Source organism: Abramis brama (genome assembly GCF_963993115.1).
Source record: "Abramis brama genome assembly, chromosome: 16".
In the NCBI taxonomy this organism is placed as follows: Eukaryota; Metazoa; Chordata; class Actinopteri; order Cypriniformes; family Leuciscidae; genus Abramis; species Abramis brama.
In genome coordinates, this window is record NC_139978.1 from 32,432,878 (window position 1) to 32,451,447 (window position 18,570).

Here is an 18,570-nt window from a genome sequence, read left to right on the forward strand (position 1 = left end):
AATAGTAGTGTAAATAACCCAATTTTAATCAGGACAAAAATATTAGTTTTTAATAAAAAATAAATAAATAAATGTTTCATATTTTTTTCAATAATGCAAAAACTTCAATACAAGGCTAGTAGATCCATTCAAAAAGTTGATTTAAAGACTAACTGGTTAGTGGGTACCCTAATGTCTTAGGCTCATCATTACTAGCATGATCATCTCAGACAGCAAACACTTAAATAACCAACAGGGGAGAAGAAAACAAGACAGGCAAATTCAATTCAGCCTAATTTAATGGAGCCGGCTGGGTGTAATGGATTACAGTTGGGCTGAGTGATGTGTCTGAATGCCAGAAAGCATAAATGTACAACAAGTTTTCACACAAATCACCTCTGGGTCAATAAAGTCCAGATCCTGAGATAAGTCCAAGTAAATACTCCACATCAATCTTGGGCTTAAATTACTCACTTGTTTGTGCTGACAATGTGAACATGACATCAAACTGTGTAAAAAGACTTCTGGGTTAGCAGTTGAGCGGTCTGCGCCCTTGTTGTGCCATCGTGTGTTAAGTAGGTCAGTGTGTTAAAGTGCCAGTCTCGACTGTGTATATTTGCCTGTTCAGCTCAATCAGTGTAACACATTTTGAGATGGATCTAGTGACATAACAAAATTCAGAGCTTAAACACGCTACAAACGACACACGTAAATGCGATTTGAGCACGGGCTTTGATATTAAAATGATCAAAAGTGGAGTTTAATATTAAAATGAGCGTGGACAGGAAATAAATTGAGTCGGAATTTCTTAAAGTTGCACGGACGGGTCAGATGTTGGGCAGACCCGCTGTCTAGATGACGTTTCCATTTTAAAAAAAGCCCGTCTGTCCCCCTACAAAGAGCTAATTGCTTCCATATGGTGACACTCATACCAGCTAGTGCAGGCAGGGGGCTGAAATGACTTCCACATGCTCCAGCAAAATTACTTAAAGGTGAAGAAAGTCTAGCGAAGGAGAAACCAGAGTTATCCTAGCCGCAGTTTTGGATTTGCAGCGCATGTTGTTTTTCCCATGTGCTCTGAAACGGTCCTGTATGGGAAAGGGATGTGTGCTGTGACCTACAAGCCCATTTGAGTCGGGACGGATTAAATATGTATCAAAAGAACAGGCCCATCCAAAACACATCAACTTGAAGGGCAGATAAACACGACATTTTAATACGACATTTTTTAGTAATTGTCTTCTTTTGTTGCAAATAGCAGGACTATGCTATGGTTGCTAAAGTGCTCTTTTAAGTAGGCATATAATTGAGTGATATTGTAGACTTTATTCATATTTATGAATATTTTCAATTAGTTCTGATTTTGTGTTTTTGTCATTATTTTGTTATTTTAGTACAGTAAGTTAAGCCAAAGACTAGATATACAAAGACGGTGCACTCATATTACTATGAATGGGAGAAATTGCAAAGCACAATATGGCGAAATAAGTCTTTTTAAATAAAACTTGGGTACGACATGTATGTAGACTGTACGATGATGACACTTATTGAATCGTAGGCCACGACACAAGTTAGTATAGATTAATAAAACATCATCAGCATGTGCTAGTGGTAAACAAATAGATCAAGATGAATCGCACTTGCCAATTGTGTTTTTTATGTGCACTGAAAAAAAGAGGAGGAAGCGAAAGAGGAGAATATGGATTATGGTTATGATCATGACTAGGGAAAAGAGGCTAACTTGGCATGCCAATTTTGCAAATGGTATCTGCTTGGTTACAAACATTCTTCCAGATATCTTCCTTTGTGTACAGCAGAACAAAGACATTTATACAGGTTGGAACAACTTGAGGATGAGTAAATTTTTGGGCGAACCATCCCTTTAGTTTTATGAGTTTGTTCAAATGCATAACCCTATGAGCAATAGTAATGCCACGATAAATAATAGTGCTTCCTCAGTCATTCAGTCAATCTTAAATTTCTATTCATAAAGAATCTAAATAGTTTTTTATACGGTCTTTTTCCATAGCAGACAGAGAGAGAGAAAAATATTTCCATTTTCTGGCACAAAGCCTGAAGTCAATCAAGCCACAATGTCATTGAGACATCTAAACAGAAAAATTCCTCCTGTACAGCCAAACGCATGACTTTTAATGATTACTAGCAATGCATGCTCATACTACAAATTGAATGTCATCAAAAATAAAGCTCTGCTGAAATACGCTTCATACAAGCATCTTCTCTTTTGAGAAGTTTACTTCTGACTGACTGATATTTTCATGCTCCATTTCTCCTGAAGGCATAAAGTGCAGACATGGGGCTTTTAGGGCCATGAGGATAAAGGAGAGACAGACATACTACTGGGGTAAAATATGCTGTTCTGCTCTTCTATTCAGAGACTTGAGATTAATCCATGAAGTGCTTCGGCTGCAGTTTATTAAAGCAATAATTCACCTCCATTTTTGTCTTCACCCTCATGTTATTCCCAATCTATATGAAAAACAAATGTTAAGATTTTCAGGACATTTATGCCACTTTTTAGTCTTTTTTGTAGCTTTGTGACCCTGGTCACAAAATGCTTTCATTGTAGCAGCTCAGATCTTCTTCAAAAATATAGTATTTTGTTTTGTACAAAAGAAAGAGTGGGGGAAAAAAAACGATTATCACGATTCTGTCTTCAACGATTCCGATTCAATTTTGATTATTGCTTGAAATGTGTTTCTTTATTATTTTATTTTTGCTTGTAGTGTTTTTTTGATGCTATATTGAAAAGCAATTATAATTATGTAATAAAAAAAATGCATAAATAAATTTGATATTCAAAGGGTTATTATTGTTAACTAAAACTATTAAAAACATATCTGTAAATTTGAATAAAGCTGAAATATATATATATTATATATATATATATTAGTTGAAAAACTTAAACTAAATGAAAATTTGAAATATTGCCTTGGCAATAAACTAAAATACATTTAAGTTGAAGCACTAAAATTATTAACTGGAAATAAATAAAAACTAAAACTGAAATAAATTCAACTTAAATAGCAATATTTAAAAAAAAATACAAAAGCATATAACGAAATGACAAAATATTAAACTAAAATGAACAAATAAATAAATAAAAGCTAATTCAAAATATTAATAAGACTATAATAAAACTTAAATATCATTGACAGTCGATTAACTCAATCAATCAATAAATGAATATGAAAAAAATGTAAATCAAGAATATTTTGGAATCGGATCAGATCGGGAGGTGTCTCTAAACGGCATACATCTTTTGAAACGACATGAGGGTGAATAAATGATGACAGAATTTCCCTTTTTTGGTGAACTAGCCTATCCCTTTAAGAAACTCAAATGGGAAGCTCCTGTGATGGAGGTCTGTAAGCATAATCTGAATTACCCATGATTCAATAAAACATCTGCCTCACCAGCCTCCCTAACAACACCACTTTGAAGACATTCAGAGCCAGATTGAGCCTATTGACTGCAGCCGTTTGCATTTCAATAACAATCGACTTGAAAGATTTCCAATCAAAAATCAAAGTCCCCAGTAAATCTATACAACTCTTCAGCAATATGTTAATGAGCAGTTAATTAGTTAAGATCACACCTGAAAGAAAGCCAACATGGCTAAAACCAAAGGGAAACGTTCTAGGGTCAAACTTTGAGCGTGAAATCAGGAGACGGAGAGCAAACATGAACCCTGCACCTGCACTGTAAGGAAGTGACTGTTGCAGATATTCACACATTAGGACCAAGGTCAAAGTCTTCTCCTAAACGGTGGCAAGAGGCCTGTAAAATACGAGCTCTGGAACGGTGGAGGTATTGCTGTCTAGGCACTGAGGCACAGCGGACTCGCATTTGACAACCTCTGCAGAAATCTCCACCCCGTGGGTCTGATCTCACGATGGCAGATACACCTTCACAATTCAGATTGATGTCTACACTACACAAAACACAGAAACACTCTTATTTGAATGATGATACACTTTTCAGCTTGTCAGACACATATTCACTGGCTTTTCATAACCATGTATTCAAACCATGTGGCTTCCTTCTCAGTTCGATTTTTTATTTGTATTTTAATTTTATTTTTTCCATACTTTAAAGGATGCTTTACATTAAAGACAGTAGGTTCAAGACTTTGATGTTGTTATAAAACATATGTATTTCTATAAATGCTGTCTATTCATTAATGAATCATGAAAAAAAAATGTATCAGGGTTTCCACAAAAATATTAAGCAGCACAACTGTTTTCAACAATGATAATAATAAGAAATGTTTCTTGAGCAGTAAATCTGCATATTAGAATGATTTCTGAAAGATCATGTGACACTGACGACTGGAGTAATGATGCCGAAAATTCAGCTTTGCATCACATAATAACAAATACACAATATTACTGTTTTTACTGCATTTTTGCAAAAGAGACTTCTTTCAAAAACATTCAAAAATCTTACCAGCCCCAAACTTTTGAAAGGTATGAATGATAACAACATCACAAATACTGTGTAGAATAGTCAAATTCCTCTATATCTTTCAGTATTTAATGACTTTTTTTTTCTGAGGAAGATCCATACTTAACGATTTGCCCAAAAGCTAGCAATTTCTGAGTGAAAATTGTTCAAAGTAGGCAGCAATCATGTGGCCTACCTTGCAATACACTTAGCATCAGACAAAGCCTTAAAATGCTGCCTATGTTTTGGAACAAAGATAAAATAGGATGCTTGTGGTTAGAGATGTGTCCGTCTGTTGGGAGATGTCTATAGATTAGGGCTTCCTCGTGTTACAATAACATGACCAGTCAGAATCCCTGTGCCTGTCAGTCAACTCAGGATCAATAAGACATTTAGAACCACATCACTTTGCTGATTCATCTGTCTTATGTGACTTTCCATGAATATTTTATGAACTCCGATATGGAATGGGAACGGTCTCCTCCAAGATTTTATACCTGCTCATCTCGACATGCAGGGAATAGAAAGCGTAGCAGCAAACATCAGGCCGCCATGGCTACGAAAAACAGCAGTGAAAACAAACTTTCTCTTTGATAATATCTATTCCACCAAGAGCCGAGGGATGTGTTGAAACAGACTATTTTTATCGTGATCAGGAGCTTGTGCACTGACAGGACAGTCAACACGCCGTCTCTATACACAAGCTGAAAGACTTTCTCTCATCTAAACACAGCTAAAACGCAAGCACAGATGACACTGAATAACAATGCACAGCCTGTGAAGTGGAAAAACCAGTCTATTACAGCACCCGAAAGGCTTTCCAAAAATCAGCAGGGAAACATTACTGGAATCTTTGGAAGGTTTAAGAAAAATACTGCAGTCAGAACTACAGAGGGTCAATCATGTACCAGGTGTCGACGACTTCTGTTAATGGGTCAGACATCAGCAAAACACCACTGCACACTCATTCTCCTATACTACCGGTCACAAGTTTGGAATAATTCAGCTTTTTTTAAAATGTTTTAGAAGCAATTCTGCTCACCAAGGCTGCATTTAATTGATCAGCTCCTGCGAGGACTTCAGACGATACAAACTCTGAATCAACATGCACCAATGCTACAATCTTCTATATGTCATAATCATTTGTTAACAAACAAGTATTCATTACTTCAATGAGCTCATTCTTTCTGCCTTACATTATTACATTGTTTAAATTAATAAATGTTTAGCTAACTGTGATTTTTATGTATACATTTCTGAAATACATAACTTAGACAGTCACCTCTCATAACAGATCACTCTAAATTGTAATGATGACTCATGCATTTTCTGTAAAGCTGCTTTAAAACGATGTGTATTGTGAAAAGCGCTATACAAATAAATGTGAATGGAATTAAATCAAAATACAGTAAAAACAGTACTATTGTTAAATATTATTGCAATTTAAATATACAGGTTTTTTTTTTTTCAATTTTGAATTTTCAGCATCATTACTCCAGTCTACAGTGTCACATGATCCTTCAGAAATCATTCTAATATGCTGATTTGATGCTCAAGAAACATTTCTTATTATTAGCAATATTAAAGGCCCACTGAAGTCCCTTGAAACGCGCAATAGGGCGGGACATATCGAACACTCCACCCCTTTTTAAGCCAATAGCGTTTAGTTTATTTTACAGTTTCTCCTCCTAAACTCCTCCATATCGCTTTAAAATATGGCATACTGTGCAGAATTCAGATGGGTCTGAATGGGATGATACGTTTTCTGGTCTGCGCCGACTCGCACACATGATCCGCTCTGTGCTATCATGCCCCTGGACCAGAGCTGCGGCGGTTCATGTGACACTAATAAAACCAGACTTCATTCGCCCCAATGGAAAACATATTTACACTGTCTGAATCGTTCCCTATCCCATCTATATTGCACTATGTGCCATTCACAATCACCATATAGGAAAAAGTAAATGTGTGAACAAGTGACCGATTTCAGCCGCAGCTTCAGCGTCTATTTATAATAGGGGGCCGAGTTTCGGATTCTAGAGAGCATTTGATTAGACATAAAATCTAATGATTTGATGAAGCTGAAGTGCAGAGTGATGTAATCAAAAGCATTGAATCACAGCGGAAGTGAGAGACTGTAAGTTTTGAATGCTTACTAAATGCGAATTTTGTCATTGTTTTGAAGCACACTAGATAACAGAAAGGCTAACATATTCATACTAAAAGCCAATTTTGATTTCATGGGGACTTTAAAAACAGTTGTGCACCAAGTCAGCATATTTTACTGTATTTTTGATCAAATAAATGCAGCATTGCTGAGCATAAGAGACTTCTTTCAAAAATGTTTTAAAAAATCTTAACTATTCCAAACTTTTCTATATAAATCTAAACAAATCCACACATAATTCAATGCATTGCATGAAACTAAAGCATAAGCAATTCCATGAAAGTTAACAGTGTTTTAGGGGAATGCTTGTGACGAAGAAAGTTGGATGAATGGATTTTCGGAAGAGTAGTTCATTCATTTCCGAAATGCAGCAGACTAAAGGAACGCATTGCTGAAATGGATCCTGTAGTCAGGCACACCCACTCTGTGGAAAGCTGACAACAGGCATTGTTTTGATGTATCATACAGTCCCTCTTGACTTTTAAAATAACAGATTGTCAGCTCATCAGACACGGTATGAAGAAACAGACATTGCATTTCACGTAGCCAAACCCTGACAAAAACATGGAAACACCTACAGCTCACATTCCCTAATGATGACAGGTGTATGTTGTCTTTGCATCATCAAATAACCTTCAAAAAGCATGCATACTGCAAGCGCAGGGGTCGGCGACAGCAGTAGTAGACCCCTGTAGACTCAACCGCACACACACACACACACACACACACGTCTACATGTCAGGCTGCACTGCATGTCTCCCTGCATCCATGTGCAGCAGGCAGTGATGCACCAGCCTGCAAAATGTATGTGAAGCGCCAGCAGCACGGCACAGACAATTCAAAATGTGCATGTTGGTGTGATTTATCATGTGCATTGACATGCTTATCTATCACAGGTGTATGTCATTAAAATGACCCTCTTGCATGTAAAATCCCATCCCCCTCCACCAAAAGAAAAAAAAAATCTGAATAAAAGGCATTAAAATTTCATCCAAACCTAAAATACACATCTTATGACAATGCATGCTAAAAATAATCCAATGTCAATGCAAATTATTAATGAAAAGACAGCAGATGGTGAATACACCCACTTTACATACTGACACACTGAACTATTGAACATGCATGTATGATATTCCGGCCATGATGGTGTAGGCTAGTATATGATGTTGCATGAGCAAACATACAACATTGCATATTTCAAAACAATTAGTAGGATTCCGTTCATAAAACCAGTATTACGCCTAATATGGCGAAATAGAATATGAGAAGCAAAAACGGTTCTTACCCCGAAGCACACTGGTTTTATCCATGTACATCGCGCAGCAAAATACGAAACCAGTCATTAAAATACAGAACGGGGAGACACAATCCCCCCCAATCACTCAAGGACGAAATAAAAATCAAATCAATAGGATTAACGGTATATAAAACGCAATTCCGGTTGCTCCTCCAGTCCACCGGCGAACGATCTAAGGCGCGAGGAGGATCTGCGCTCTCACGCGCATCTCCAGCGCCTCAAAACCAACGCGCGATTACTACACAAACCCACCGCAAAACACAAGTTAATGACGCCAGAACGACACTAAAACGAATATTTGAGAGGTTTTTGCAGCGGTGGCCATGATGACACCGAAAATGCGGATATAATAAGGAAATAAAATGCACCCTCGCGCCCCCCACCCCTCGCTGACTGCCCTGACACACACACACACAGCAGCAGGACCGTGTCCCTCCTCCCCTCACCATCATCTTTACCATCCTCAGCTCTGTTTCCTTGACAACAGTTTAGAGGGTTTAATTTGGACTGTATATATTGTGATACAGCTAATATTATCATTCAAAGCAAAAATGCTACAATTATTGTGTCATTTGTGTCAGTATTTGCTGTTCTAAATTCTACATAGGCTACTGGAGACTATACAAAAAAAGTGCCTTGGCAATACTATATGGTATTTGACATGCACCATGTTTTATTACATCTGCATCATGTTTGTTTGTTTGACAAATTATGTTACCCAAGGCAACTTACAGTTCATTCAAGGAACATATTTTAATAAATATTAGGATGCATAATGTATAGAAGAAATGCATTCATGTGCATTTGCTGGGAATTAACTAATGACCTTGGCATTGCTAGTCTATGTTAAACACTATGACAATACAGTGATGATATCAGATAATAATACTATGGTACTTTGATATACACCCCAGCAAGCCTGCTAAAATTAATGTTCTCCAAGGTATTTCTAAGAAAAATACAGGAGTACCATGGTATGTCAAAAAAAAAAAAAAAAAAAAATTAAAGAAATAATAAATAAAAGACATGGAACTAAGTACTGTTACTTTTGTGTAAGTGCATCCTTTACAGTTGAGTACAGTTGCACACTTACAAATAAATAAAAGTACAAAAATACAAAAGCTCCAATCACAAAAACTTGAATAAATATAAAACATATTTATTCAACAAAAATAAAAATGTAATATAAAAACAAAATATCTCAAATAATATTATTAAAAAAACTTCTGCAACTGTAACACTCAACATTAGAAGTATCAGTAGAATATATATAGTATATATATACACACACATAATTGGTTATATCTAGGTTATATATCTATATCTAGGTTGATGTGATTAATTGAACTGATGCATTTGAAGTCTAAGGTTTGGACAGATCAAGGGCCCGTGACTCATGGAATAACCTTCTTATAATTAAACCGCATGTGTGGCAGTGTGTAATTAGGTTCTCTTAAAAATAGCCATCACCAATGATCACGCACATGACCCTGTCTGTCATCATCTACATTTACTGAGTTTAACCAGAGACTGTATGAGGGGGAGGAGACACGCCACTCGTAGGAAAATGAAGAAAAGAAACCATAATACTTAAAGGGTTAGTTCACTCAAAAATGAGAATTCTGTCAGTAATTCCTCTCCCTCATGTTGTTCCAACCCTGTAAGACTTTCGTTCATCTTCAGAACACAAATTTAGATATTTCTGATGAAATCTGAGAGCTGGCTCACTTCTTCATAGGCTCCTTCATAGGTCATTTCATGCTGCCGGCCCAGAAAAGTTAGGAAAGACATTGTTAAAATAGTCCAAGTGACTTCAGTGGCTCAACCTTAAGTTTATCAAGCGACGAGAATACTTTTTGTGCGCAAAAACAAACAAAAATAATGACTTTATTCAACTCTTCATTTTCTTCCGTGTGGGTCTCTGAGTGAGTTCACTAAGAAGAGAATGGCTTATAATTAAAAGCCACTTTTTGTCTTATGCTTAGGTTCATTGTCCTGTTGAAAGGTGAACCTTCAACCCAGTCTGAGGTTCTGAATGATCTGGGGCCTCATTTATAAAACTGTGCGTAGGATCCTTACTAAAAGTGTACGTGCGCCCGAAAGCCAAAAATGGCGTACGCAAAAAAAAATTCAGACTTATAAAACCGTTCGTACGCCAGAACCTGCGCAGAATTCACTTTATAAATCCCAGTCAGCGGAAGATTGTGCGCACATGCGTCTCCTCCCCGAAATAACCATATATGGAGCTTACAACTCCTAGTTTTACTATGCATATCCTCATCTGCATATAATTTGCATATAATTATTCATCCACGTGATAACGTTTAACGGTACAAGACACATTGCATTAATAAAAATCAAGTAGTTGCCTATCCTTGCCTTGTTTTTGAATACATAAATCAAATAGTGTAAAATACATTTCAGAGAAAGTTTTTTTCTCAATCTTTTCCACTGGCCGAATTGTATTTTTAATTGATTTCTATTTTTAATGGAAACGGATAGACCTTGTGCATTATTTGCACTAAACTATTTTCTCAGACAATCTGGTATTATCATGATAAGCAATTATCTCTGTGGTTAAAACATTAAAACACAGCACGCCACAGGAAACGTGTTCAAAAGCATCGCATCCACAACAAATATTTCTATTGATTGAATATAAAAAATGTTGTAACTTCTCAGTATGATTTCATGTTTAAGTGTTTAAATATTTGAATGGCATATTTAATCTAAATGTTTATATCAGAAGTAAAACATAGTTTAAATCATTATTTTATTTATTTAAACTGCGTCAGTTTCACTAAACGGCCCAACGCGCTTGCGCGGACATTTAAGAAGGGATGGATATTTGCTTCAAGTGACAGGCTTGGTGAGTGAAATTATATTTGTATTATCTTTCTGTAGATGTTTAATTTTCTTTAGATTTTGTGTCTAAAAGTGACCAAAAAGACACTAATCTCCAGCTCACCATCGGTGTCGCCAAACTGCTCCATCTCCAAAACGTTCGTACGCATGGGTCAGAGTTTGCGTGCAGGTGCGCAAATTTTACCGTCAAGTTTGTTTTTATAAATCACAACTTATGCGTCGAAAGTGGCGTACGCCTCTTTCAGGTCCTGTTTTGTGCGTACGCAACGGTTATAAATGAGGCCCCTGGACTAGGTTTTCATTAAGGCTATCTCTGTATTTTGCTGCATTGAGCTTGCCTTCTACCCTGACGAGTCCACCAGACCCTGCCGCTGAAAACACCCCCACAGCATCATGCTGCTACTGTTGGGGTGATATTGAGCAAGTGATGAGCAGTGCCTCGTTTCCTCCATACATGATGTTTAGAACTGAGGTTCATCAGACCAGAGAATGCTGTTTCTCACAGTCTGAGAAACACCTTTAGGTGCTTTTTTGCAAATTCCAAGTGGGTTTTCGTGTGTCTTCTCTGAGGAGAGGCTTGAGTCTGACCAGTGACCACTCTGCCATATAACCCAGTTATAAAGTTTCTCCCATCTTCATGGAGCTCAACCAGAGTGATCATTAGCTTTCTTGGTCACCCAAAGGCTCTTCTCCATTGATTGCTCTTGGAAGAGTCCTGGTTGTTCCATAACTTCTTCCATAAAGGATTAATAAGGCTACATGCTTCTGAACCTTCAATGAAGCAGATTCTTTTGGTAGTCTTCCCCAGATCTGTCTTGACACAATCCTGTCTCTGAGCTGTACAGGCCTCATGGCTTGGTTTTTGCTCTGATATAAGTTTTCAGCTGTTAGACCTTTTATTGAGAAGTGTGTGCCTTTCCAAACCATACGCATTCAACTGAATTTGCACAGGTTAACTCCATTCAAAGTGTAGGAACATCTTCAAGCGAAATTGGAATGCTCAAATTTCAAGCATCCCAGAAAAGGGTATGAATACTTATGCAAAATAATGAATACTTATTTTTTATCAATTTACAAAATTATCACAAATCCATTTTTTTGCTTTGTAATTATGGTGTATGTAGTGTAGAATGATATGAGAAAAAAAAAAGTAATTTGAAGCAGTTTAGCATAAGTCTGCAACATAAAATGTGGAAAAAAAAATGAAGGGGTGTGAATACTTTTGCAAGGCACTATATGCAAAAGCAAAACCTAATAGAAGTAATTAATTATGTCTAAAAATACTCTTATAAGCAACTAGGGAACACACAGGCTGGTATATAGGCATCTAGTGGCTACACAATGGTATTACACACAATTTTCTTATACCTTTGCTATATTAAACACTATTAATTGAAAATAAAATGCAGGGTATTTCTTATAATATTTGGATTATTTTATATAGACATAAATGTTGCATAGTCTAGAGGTGAATATTGTCTAGTGAAAAAAAGATGTTACTCTCATTGTCTTCGGACTGTTTTGACTGTAAAAGTCACACTTTAAAAAAATGTATGCATTTCATTGCATTAGATACAAAATATAAAAAAATGAAATATGGTAGTATATATGAATATACAATAAAAATGAATAAATAAATACAAATAAAAAATCCAAAAAAATCAAAGTATATGAGTTCTCAAGTTGTGGGTTTCTGAAATCTTGGACGGTGGACAGTAATGTAAATCACAATGACTTAGCAAATGCTTCTGGTGTCGACATAAACCACTGCAAAATTATCCATCCAGATGGGTTTCAAGCCGGATTAACATTCAATTCAGGACATGGAGTAGAGGCTGAGAACACAATAATAAATCCTGACACAGAATACAAAAGTGTGTCACAACAAATTCTCTGACATTAGGTAAAGAAACTAGTCGGCTGATCTCTGAGGTCACACAATTTACACACAACTTCCCTCCAGACAAGACACTTCACGCTATAGCGTGCATCTAGGCTGATTTGTGATGGCAGTATTTCCCCATTGTCAAAGGTCTGAATAATCCTCTCGCACAGAGAATGACTTGCGATTACGTGGCACGGGGTTTGCCCTTTCTCTCTCTCTCCCCGTTTCATTTTCCTCACCCCTGCTGGGTCCACAGTGCTGTTGCTCTCTGAGACCATGGCACAGGTTGTAGGCTTTAAATGGAGAGATTTACCCCACTGATTTCCCTAGAGAGAAGGCCATCTGCCTACTGTCACCCGGCCCATTATTATGACTTCTACACAGTGCGCATGCTCACTGACGGCATCACAAGTCTAAATGCCACAGGCCAATGACTCACGTGCACTGGAAAACAGCATTCATATGTAGAAGCTTATTAAAAGCATGCACTGCTTTCCAGGTGTATCATATCGTATTTGAAAAGTAATCATCTGCAGGAAAATATAAAACAATGTATATTTCCTAGAAAAATTAATAATAAAAAATTAATAATAATAATAATAATGTGAGTGGCTAAAAAAATTAAAAATAATAATAAAAAATAAATAAAATAAAAATAATAAATAAAATAGAAAATAGAAAATATGAATAAATAAATGATTAATACATGCATAGATACATAATGAAAGAAATCTAAAAACATAAAAATAAAATCTAAGTAAATAGATTTAAAGCGCATGATTTGAGGTATGATTCATGTATGTAGCAGAAACGCAAGCAATGTTTAATACTTTAATACTCAGGTGTTTGTCTAAATCTCTAATCTTACACGGGCAATAATAATAATAATAGTGATGCTTGCCTTAGAAAACAGCACTAATAATAGCGCAATAGCACTGCAAGTATGAGTGAGCCATTTATAAATTCCCAGTGTTAAATTATTAAAATCATCTCTGGAGGTGTATTCATCCTCTTGTGTTTATCTCAAGGCAATAATACATCGGCAACAGGATAAACATAAGAGACTAGCAGAACAGTTCACTGTTTTTTTATTAGTAACAGGAGGGATGAGCTAAGGGTTAATGGGGTTGACCTTCACTCCCTGCATTCAGTGCACTATTATTGGCCTCTAGACAAACACACATCACCTTAGTGTAATTAACACACATGGGGCTAGTTCAGAATGAATTTTAAGTATACTACACTTCACTATATAGCCTACTATATACAGTATATATATATATATATATATATATATATATATATATATATAGGACATTCAGCTTTGATCACAGGAATAAATGACACTTTAAAATACAGTATAATTCAAATAGAAAACATTCTTCTATATAGCAAAAATATTTAACAATATTACTACTTTTACTGTATTTTTGATCAAATAAATGCAGCGCTGGTGAGCATAAGAGACTTCTTTCAAAAACATTAAAAAAATCTTACCGACCTCAAACTTTTGAACACTAGTGTAAACAACACTGTCATGGTCTCATGAATTTGAATGTTTAATCTGAGAAAGAAAAAAAAAAAAATCTCATTTTTAATCCAATTTTCTGTACAAATAATGTTTCCGGTTCAAGAATCACACTGGAAATGGAAGATCAAATGAAGGGCAATACAAACATAGAAGGCCATTCAGATATTCCATGCATGCACACCAAACATTTGCACAGCTGCATACTGCACAAATAGTAAGAGTAGTGTACAACATGCTATTCTGAACACAGGCATAGTGAAGGACAAGTGGATCAGTGGATTACGGTGGGCTTTTATTGAACTGGAGGGTCTTGTGTCTGTAATGGAGCTGGTGTGAGCGCCGTACTGTAGGGCCGAATGAGGCCTTGAGAGTCTCAGCTGTTTGCTTGCTGACATGTCGAACTCACTCCCAGAGGGCTGGATTGGTTACGCCCCCTTTACCAGATGTCTAACAACACTCTCAGATAGAGGGGGCTGGTCGTCTGCTCACTGGTGAGAACGCATGATCCTAAAAACATGATTAATAACATCCGGTCCGTTTCAAAACAAGCCTCAGCTGACTTTCAAGTGACTGTAAATAATAAGCAGTTAGCATTTACAATGCAACTCAGTTTTTACCATCCTACTAACCAGAATTATGCAAACAATGTATGTAAACCAGGGTTAAATAAGCAGATTCCTGATAAACTTCAAAAGGACATCAGTTTTCCTCCAAAAGCGGTTTCTGTTGTAAACGGCTTAAGATAACGCTACACCTCTGCGATCTACGGTCTTCCCTAAACCAAACCTGCTCAAAGCATCTCTCTAGAGATAGAAAGATATTCAAGGAAAACCTTCAGAATGGTGCATGAGGAGTAAAAGATTTATGATGCCATTGATTTTTTCTGCGAGTAGCTTCACTTATCTCTTGCAAAGAAAATCCATCTTGCTTCGGTTACAAGCGTTCCATGCTTCTATTTCAATTCTGGTACTATTGTGTGTATAGATGAGCTCTTCTCCGAGCGGTCAGGAATGCAATGCTTTGTTCAGCTCAGACGGGGCTGGAATGTGGGTTCAGTGATCTTTGACTTTGGTATTTGAGTCTGAGTCTCATAATGACAATCTTAAAGTCACGGAGCCGAGAGAGCTGAATGTATATAGTGCATCAATTCCAGCCCAAGTCTTCATCCTTTAGAAGTGGATTTGCTTTCTCAGAGCCGAAAATGTTGACAACATGAACCAGACATGAACTCTTCCAGGCCTCAGTTACATACAGTGTATGAGGATCAAAGATGTTGTTTGTGGACAATGAAGACCATAGACTGGCATTATGCAAATTTGTTACGAAACCTACATAGGTTTGTGCAGGAATCAAGACTGGATTTACTGATGACTCGTTTCAGACAGTTCAGAATTGTGTTTTTTTTCTTTTGGGAGACAATAACTCAATTATTCGTGCACTTCGATCTTTGAATCTTTACAGACCTTTTACATTCACAAACAGTTATATTACCCACTGCATAAAAAGTAACATCCAAAACAAAGGAACATTCATCAAACGAGCACAATGACTTCATAAAAATTGAAGTGTTCCCACAGCTCAAACAGTAAAGCATGCGACGCCAAGGTCATGTTTCATTCCCAGAGAATGCATGAGCTGATCAAATGCAAGTCACTTTAGATAAAAGCATCCCCCAAATGCACACATTTCTACATTAACTGCTGCATTGAATTAAATGAGACAATTTACATAGAAAACAGAAATGAATTTTGCTCTTATCATGAGCAAGACCTATGGATCAGTGAGCACAATGAATGTGATTCATCGGTCTATCATATCATATGGTTTTGTCATTAATACATCGACACCAGTGCACACGTGGACTTGGATGCGGACCATGCTGAAAAAAATGCGTAAAATGCTACACGTATAGGAAAATCAATGGAGTGCATGCATTTCTCTCATCCCTTCACTGCTGGAAAAAAAACGTGGTTAAGAGGTCACATGTTGTATTTTGTCTGCCTCTCTCATTACATTTTCTGCTGTGGAGAAGCAGAGACCGAAGACGCCCCCTCCTCCCCCCAGACACACATTCGTCTCTCTCTCGTGAGCCGTCTAATCAGCTTGTGATTTTGAAACCCATCTCTGTACTTATCAAGCCCTCCCCGTTTACTTGAGCAGATTAAAGCGTCCAGGATTTGAGCGAGTGGGTTAAAGCTCCCTCTCGAGCGATTAGAGCTTCCGCTCTCTTTCTCCTGAGTCCTGCCACGTTGTCCGTGGTTTCAAACAGCAGCACGGCATTCCCACACGCTGACACAGTGACACACTGTCTTCACTTTCCCTTGATTTTCCCTCTCTCATCCTCTGCTTACAGCTGCAGTAGCAGATAGCATTTTAGCTCACGCGCACACACTCAATATGCAGTCTTATTCATTTAAGGGTCTTTCTTCAAACATGGGCAATCTCTTAAATCACTATTCTTCTCACTAGTTTATTTAGTCCACTAACAATGTCCAACAGTGGACATATTTGCATCAGAAGAAAATTGTGATTTTCTATAAACTATATATACACGTCATTTTCATCACATTTCTTATTTGTGTTTTACTTGACAATAGCAAATTTCAAACATTTTACTACTACTTTGTCATGCTAAGGCTAATTTGATAAGCTTTTCGTTTACACTGGTAATCAAGTACATTAACATTTAAAAAAAAAAGATCTATATTGTGTTTGCAGTGGAACAAAAAAAAAAATTCACACCATTTATTATACATTATCATACATATATATATAAATAGTAAAAAATATATAATAAGTTTGAATGTTTGGGGCATAAAGGGCACTTGAAAAACAGCAAAAATAAATTAAGACATAATTTAAAAACAAATTACAAAATGGGACGTTTAAAAGATCCATGAAAAAGTGGGACAAAAAATGTCCTGTCCAAACTTCCTGTTTCAATAGGAAATACAATAACGTCTTTGGAAAATAGGAAATATGTCTGTGATGTGACCTTCGTATAACAAAAAAAAACAAAAAAATAACAAAATAATACATTAAAAATAAACAAAAAATAAAAGGAAATAAATCTAAAAAGGCAAGGAAAAATAATCTTTACATTTATAAATTTATTTTTTTATTTTTAAAAGTAATGACAAAATACTGTACTACATTAACCAAAAAATAAAAAAGGAAAATAAAATAATGTACAATATAATAAAGTAAAATAATAAAATACAATACCCATGCATAAAGTGCACAAGAAAGATTCCCCTGTATCTCTGTTTCCCTATTAGCTATCCTCCACCTAAGAGAACTACAGGTCCTGGTTTATTCAATTTGTCTTTGCATTTAAACAGATACGAAGCAGCCACAAGGTGCAAGTGTTTTTCACTGAATTAAGAAGGAAGGAAAGGGAAGTGGAAGGTGAGAGAACATTAATAGCATCTCGCTCAGACTGTCACGCTGTCACTTTGTTCACAGCTAGCTAACACTCGCACAGTACCTGCTAAAGACTGTTCGCTCAGTCGGCACTGCGATTCATCACATCCGCTTCAGGCTATCACATGCATTACTCACCCAGGGTTTGCACAATATAGAACTCTTATGATAACCTCGATTTCACAGGGGAAATATAAAAAAAAAGCGCCCTAAGGGGACTAGAGGTCATGTGGTTTAGGAGAAGCAAAGGTCAAGTGTCTTGCTCAAGGGCAAAATCTCATTCTGGGGTTGGGGGTTGACTAGTAAACGCACTTTAGCTTGAGCAGGATTTGGTGAAACTGACGACTCCCATGAACGACCATTGCTTTTTCTGTAACATCATGGCTGTGTCCCTCCGGTTCTTCTCCGCGAGCCCTGGCCAAACCTCTGAGGTTTCTATTTATACCCGTGAGTGGTGCATGTGTGACCGAAATGCCTGTCAGTGCTCTTTGATAGCTGTATTTTCTCATCATTTAACTCTTTACGTACAACTGTGCTGTTTTTTAGAAAACTATGGACCTTCTGGAAGCTCAACAGAAGTGGAAACTATCAGTGTTTGCTGTGTGCAAAGCATCACCATTACAAGTGCTCATATAAACACTAAATTTAAAGGGATAGCTCGCCCAAAAATGTAAATCCTCTCATCACTTACTTACAATCTCCGATGCATATGACTTTCTTTCTTCAGCTAAACACAAATTAAGATTTTTAGCAAAATAAACCATCTCTGTGAGTCCATATAATGCCATTGAATGGCCATCGCTCAGCTGACATTTGAAAAATTGTGAACCCAAGTGGATGAATCAATGTCTTCTGAAGTGAAATGATAGATGTGTGTAAGAAAAAAAAATCTTTTACATCACGTCTCACTCTTATGATTGTTCGTATGCACAGACCTATCGACATTGATTCAT

General features: G+C 36.7%; 1 protein-coding gene across 4 annotated transcripts in view; it reads right to left on the bottom strand.

Moving 5' to 3' along the window:
• The window catches only part of fgd1 (FYVE, RhoGEF and PH domain containing 1), a 50,921-nt gene that overhangs the window by 20,741 nt on the left and 11,610 nt on the right, over positions 1-18,570 (bottom strand). For 2 of the 4 annotated variants that reach the window (XM_084138713.1, XM_084138712.1), the window contains exon 1: positions 7,902-8,231. The exons of the other annotated variants lie outside the window; for them this stretch is intronic. In XM_084138713.1, coding sequence (XP_083994839.1) covers positions 7,902-7,959 — 58 coding nt within the window. In that variant the 5' untranslated portion in view covers positions 7,960-8,231. Of the gene's footprint in view, positions 1-7,901; positions 8,232-18,570 lie in introns of those variants that run through there. 4 annotated transcript variants of the gene reach the window in all.